General features: G+C 43.8%; 1 protein-coding gene across 1 annotated transcript in view; it reads right to left on the reverse strand.

The window, feature by feature from the left end:
• Positions 1–4,991, reverse strand: part of LOC135401337 (neuroendocrine convertase 2-like) — a 96,795-nt gene extending 91,804 nt beyond the window's left edge. Inside the window, exon 1 of the mRNA XM_064633686.1 lies at positions 4,787–4,991. Within this exon, the coding sequence (XP_064489756.1) occupies positions 4,787–4,963 (177 nt within the window). The 5' untranslated portion in view covers positions 4,964–4,991. The remainder of the gene's footprint in view (positions 1–4,786) is intronic.
• Positions 4,992–6,000: the final 1,009 nt, after the last annotated feature.

Raw genomic sequence — 6,000 nt, forward strand, 5'->3', positions numbered from 1 at the left:
ATAAATTTTTGCTTCGTTGTAATAAGTTATCTTATGTAATGTTTTGCGAGTCAAAAACAGGCCCCGTTGTAGGGGTCGCAATGAGTAGTCGATTGAGAGATACGGGAGGGGGGATATTTTTAATAGAAAGGAAAGAAAAGACAGCCTGCAGATGCCGGCTTACTATTCAAAAAAAAAAGAGAGACAGAGGGTGAAACTCAAAATAACATTAAAAAATGAAAGGAAAAGGAAAGGGAAAAAAGATTCGGGATTCAACAGCCTCACCTCGAAAGTGAGAGACAGGGGGCAAAAGCTTAACTGGAAATAATTGCTGATGTGCCTCTGCGACGCGATGAGCTGAATAAATTTGTTTTTCTGAAGCCCTGTTGCGCCACTGCAACAGTGTTTTAGAATAGGGGACCCAAGCGCTTCTTGGAGTATATGGCAGAATTACACGGGTGATGACCGTTATTTTTTCTTGTTGTTGATTTCTTTCTTTCCAATGACGTCCTTCGATGTCCTTTATGAACAGTATGCGGAAATTTTCCAGAATTCGGGTCAACCGCAATTGACGAAAATCAGGCTCCCCGGAACCGACAACTATACAGTCTGTGTTTTAGACATACCACTGGTAATTTGCCCACGATTTTCTGCGCGACCGCCAGGAACGTCCACCGTGCAGACGTCTGCGAAGGCTGAGCCACAGGGGTCTTGAAAGGTTTCTGCGAGGGGTATTGGAACGTTCTTATCGAAGGTCTACGTTATTTCCAGCCCGTAGTTTCTCATATTTCGCAAGGAGAACCGAATAGAGTTCTCAAATAACATTCAGTCGTTTGGAAGGATACTTGACCAGCAGAATAACAGTTCGTTCGAAGTATTGGCTCGCAACCTAAGTGAGTCTACTACTTCAATCTTCTTTCGCCATATTCGAGGTTTTTCCTTTTCTTTTTCTTTTGTTTTTCGCTCTTCGGACTTCGCCGTCTCTGTGTAGTTCGATGAACTGCCGCGAGGAGCAGAAATATCAACCAAAGTTCCATCGAGTAGACTCTGCGTAACTCGCTGGTGATAGATACTCAAGACCGAGAAGTGGCCGAGTCGTAATTCCACCACCAGCTGTGCTGTCTCAGGTTTTATATATTTTTTTTAAGCTCTCCTTCGCGAAGTCGACCCTCCCTTGCCTCCTGCTACTTTCTGCTGTCCTGTATATTCGCTCCATCTTGTCTGTCCACGTCACGGCGCTCACTTAGTTAGTTAGTTAATAAATTAGCAAAATAAAGTAAACCTTGGAGCTTTCAGCAACCCACTATGGGTGCTATACCTGCTCCATTGCAAGAGCTGTATATCTATTACACCCTCTGAATCTAAATCCTCACAACAGTCAAAACAAATCACAGCGGGATCCCTCACTTTCTCACGGGCACTCAATCAATAGAGCGGGGAAACAATATAGCGCTCAGTCACTTCGCGGAACTGACGCGGGATTTCTAAGAGACGTATGGTGTACATTTGATTCAAGTGCTGAAAAGTAACGATTGATTTTAATGTTACAAAAGTACAGTTTTGGATTTGATTTAATAGAAAAGTAAAACTTCATTTGGTTTGATTTAAGTGTAAAAAAGTAACGCTTGATGTGATTGAAGTGTAAAAGGTTAAAGTGTTAAAGTAAAAGTTGACCTGATTCGACCGAAGTGTGACAAAAAAAAAAAGTATGAAGCTAGTGCCGCAAGGCGTGTTGAGTAACTGAGTTTCTTGAACATCCAAAACGTGCTTTTCTCTCCGTTATTTCAGTGTGCCTGTGCGTTATGTGTCACGGAACCTTTTATTTTAAACATCTGATTCCCACAGCTGAATGCTACAGAGTGATACCAGCATATTCGATCCACAATCTCTCGCTAAACACACATCTATATTCGCAACATCCAACTACATCTGCGAAATATCGTATACTCTTAGAAATGCTTTCTTTTTTTTCTCTCTCTCTTTTCTTTTTTTTACTCGGGGCACATAAGACGCGATATTTATTGTGTCTTTTCAGTGGTCGAGAGAAAACGACATTTAATGCGTGCGCTTTTCGAACATGTTGACACGTCTCTGCGCAAAATCAAAGATGGATTGCCAGATGTCGGTGGCCGCATGCGGGCGGGCTTCTGCTTGGGTAAACACGCCAGCGCATATCCTGCCTAGAGCGTATGGGCGACTGGCCGATATGTGAAAACGACAGCTGCCGACGTCGTATAGAGATCGCTCGTTCAGCGACGACGGGCTAACTATAACACTGTAAACCATAGGAGTTGTGAGGGACAAATGTATACATTGGTGAGATTGGCGACCGAATGAAGATAATTCTATGATTAGCTAGCAGAAATAAATACGATTGTTGAAAAACAAAAGAAAGAAAACTGGGAAGGGGGAGTAATACCCCACACTCTTAAAAATGAGTTTCACCACATAGCACGCTCCTAGCCAACCATCATTCCGAATGACAACATTCTCGTCCCTGATTTGTTGAAAACGTGGGGCGGAGCCTATTTTGTGACACTTATGCTGTTCATAATTGTCACAAAAAAGGCGTACGCCTCCCGTTTTCAGCAAGTCAGGGAAGCTAACGATATCATTCGGGATGATGGTTGGCTAGGAGCGTGCTATGTGGTGAAGTTCATTTTTAAGAGTGCACTCACACGGACAGACTTCAGTGATGATTGAAATCAAAGGCCATTGAACATGCGCGCAACGCCACCTAGCGTATAACGTGCAAGGCTGTGAGGCACCGTTGGACCCAATGCTCTTTGAGAAGTTGACACGTGACGCGCTAGGTGGAGCTACGCGCATGTTGAATGGCCATTGATTTCAATCATCGTTGGAGTCCGTCCGCGTGAGAAGGGTATAGGTTTTATTTGCTTATTAATTTTAATGCGCGTTTCGATAAGTTGTTTTTATCTGGTGGGGCAGCAAAGGTTAAAACTCGAAAATATCCTTGTCTTCCAGGATATTTTCGAGTTTTTCGAGTGTGGTTCTGCGCGTGCGCAGAACCACATACACTATCCGTTAGGTACGCAAAGCCTATAGCGTATGATGCACTAAAACTCACTATTATAAATTTTTTTAACGCTAATTTCGAGAACCGCAAGCGGGATGGTTTCTTATCTGCGATGCGAAAGCAAAACGCATAGGCTATCTCACTGGCAAATGGTTGTGATGCACTGTCGAACCATTTCATCACTTTATGCGTTTTTTATGCGTCTGAAATTATTTCGCACCGCAACAGCAGCTGTCAACACCCAAGTGGGTTCACTTTCAATTAAATTATTTGGCATCTTTAGAAGCAATAGGTTCAGATTATGTTTGTTTAGATTTCATAAATAATTGTAATGAGAAAAAAACACGTTTACTTATTTCGCTCATTCATTAACGGCCGTTTAATGAGGAAATTAAAATTAGTTTAGTGCACACGCACAGTCAGTTCATCCGGATGTTATATGCAGACATAGACGATGCCTCCCGTCTATTACAGTACAGCCTGAGTTATGTTTGTACACAATAGCACGTTCATAGTAGCCGTCCTTTCAATACCTTCATTGTTATTCTTCTTGCTTTGTACAATGCTTTCATTCTGCCTCTATTTGTTGTCATGGGACCGTATATATATCGTCCATCACAGCCCAGGTGAAGTGCCGGATACATCTAGTATGCGTAGAATCTGGATGTAGTGCGTGGAGAGCTTTTGATGACGTTGTCGATAACGTTACCTGATAACGCGGTTATTCAATCTCTTTTTTATTTCTTTTTTGTCCTTCGTTTTTCACATCGAGTGCCCTCGATTCCCAGCTATAAAGCAGCGTCGAACTATACATACAATGCTGTAACATAGAAAAATGAAATATGAACAAGCATGTCAGAAATGGTTTGCATTTGTGACTGTTCCTTGTGAGTGTATGTCAGTTAAAGTTTATTCGTGATAGCATTCCGATTTGTAGCTTTTACTGGTTTTGTTTTGTCAGACTTCTGCCTCCTAGCTGTTCAGATCTCGACAGCATCCGTAAAGTGATACGCAATTTTCATATTTTGTTACGTTTAGCTACCTGCACCAGCACAACACGCTCCAACTCATCCCTTGCACCCGCACAACATGCCCCTCTCTTCCCTCTTAAACTCCCAATATGTTGCATTTACATGTTACACGTGGCAGTGCATCAAACCGTAAGTTACATGCAAGGAACTGTTGGATCACACATCCATTGACATTGAATTTGCACGAGCGAGTACATATTCGCTAACTTTGATACATTTCTCTAATCAGCGCTGCACCAGCGTATGAATTTTTTTAGTTAGGATACCAACTATAGCAAATGTTTATTACCAGACTCATTGGAGAATTTTAGGAGAGGGAGCAAGCACTGCCGTCCAAACAAACCATCGGTCGTGTTTTCCCCTTACATCAAACATCTTTTGGTACATCTATACACCTACACTCACACTTTTTAGGTTCCCACAACGCGCATTATAAATGATGCATCACACGAAACACAGTGTCACGTGGCTTGCTACCGTCCGCTGCCTTCTGCGCAATCACGCGGGTCAGTCTTTGCAATCAAGTGAGCGAGCGGGACGGCACGGCACGCGAAGTGTATATAGTGTGACACACATGAGGCCGTCCCGTCCATCCCCATCTGTCACACAAGAACGAACGTTCGCAAGCACGACAACTAGTCGCAAGCCCCGTGGCCAGTCCTTTCGGACCCAAGACGCAGCTCTTCAATCTGGTCCCCCAAACCATTCGTAACAGCTGGCTACAACAAGATCGACTCACCGGCCCAATGTTGTGGAACCCGTTTCTCTTGGCCACATGACTTGCTCCGTCCTGGTCATGCTCCCCTTTCAGCTTTACGAGGAAGGAATTGGTGAAGACTTCCCGAGGGGTGGCTTCTACTTGTAGTAGCGGGCTCAGACCGCAGACCAGGACGGTCGTGAGCCAGAGGACAGCCATGCCCGCAGAGTCGTCTCGGGAAGATGGCCGTTACTGTTCGGGGAAGGAGGGGCAACCTGGTGCGCGTGGAATCGATAGCAGACGACTCTTGCGCATGCGGGTTCAACCTACGTCACAGTTGACGTCGGTACAATCATTCGGGTAGTCCCGTCCCCCTTTGGCGATCGATACGTTTGTGTGTTAGATATTGGAACCAAACTAAGATAATGCCTTGGGAGACGGGAGATCCCTCTCTTTTTACGGGATTCTGAGAACAAGACGGATATGTTGATGCAGACGTGCTTGGTGTGACTTCTGGATACGTTCAGGAAGGGGCAGGTTCAGTTTGCTCGGTGTACCGATGGGGATTCGAGATAATAGGGCTTTGATTGGAAGACCCGATGCACTGAATGAACTTGGAAGGGTTCCCATAGTTAGTGAGTGGGAGCTCTGGTGAATGGACAGCACAGAAGAAGCGTTTGGACATCGGGCATCAGTTGGTCGTCAACAAGGATGGACTGCATGCTTAAAAAAAGAACCTAGAATCCGGCAAAGTGTGAGGTGTCTTTGTGGATATAATGCTCACTAGTAAGGGGGGGGGGGGAAATACAGTGAAATGTCACAACGGAGTTGTCTGAGACCAGGTCCAAGCCTCAAAGCCTTCATTAAGAGTTGGAATAAGTACCACGTTTTCTCTCTCGTCATTAGTTTTACTCTTTAGTTTACTTTTAGTTTTACTTTAGTTTACTTTTTCTGTTTACTTTTTACGTTAGAGGCAATATACTTTCTCGGCCACTAAACGGAAGCGAAGTTCTTACGCAGCAAAGTGTTACGGAAGCGAAGTGCTATTCTTCAATTTACACATGGCCTTTTTACGCTTCCTCAATCACATTTTATTGCTTCGAAGTATTACATGGAGGACGGCAAATATTTTTTTATTTGTCATGTACATCTAATTTTTATTCTAATTTTATAACCTACTGTCTGTCCGACCACTGCACCAAATTTCGTACAAAGAGTCTGCAAATAATAATCACTGAAAGGACAAGAACTTTGCG

The sequence above is a fragment of the Ornithodoros turicata genome, chromosome 7 (assembly GCF_037126465.1).
Source record: "Ornithodoros turicata isolate Travis chromosome 7, ASM3712646v1, whole genome shotgun sequence".
Lineage (NCBI taxonomy): Eukaryota > Metazoa > Arthropoda > Arachnida > Ixodida > Argasidae > Ornithodoros > Ornithodoros turicata.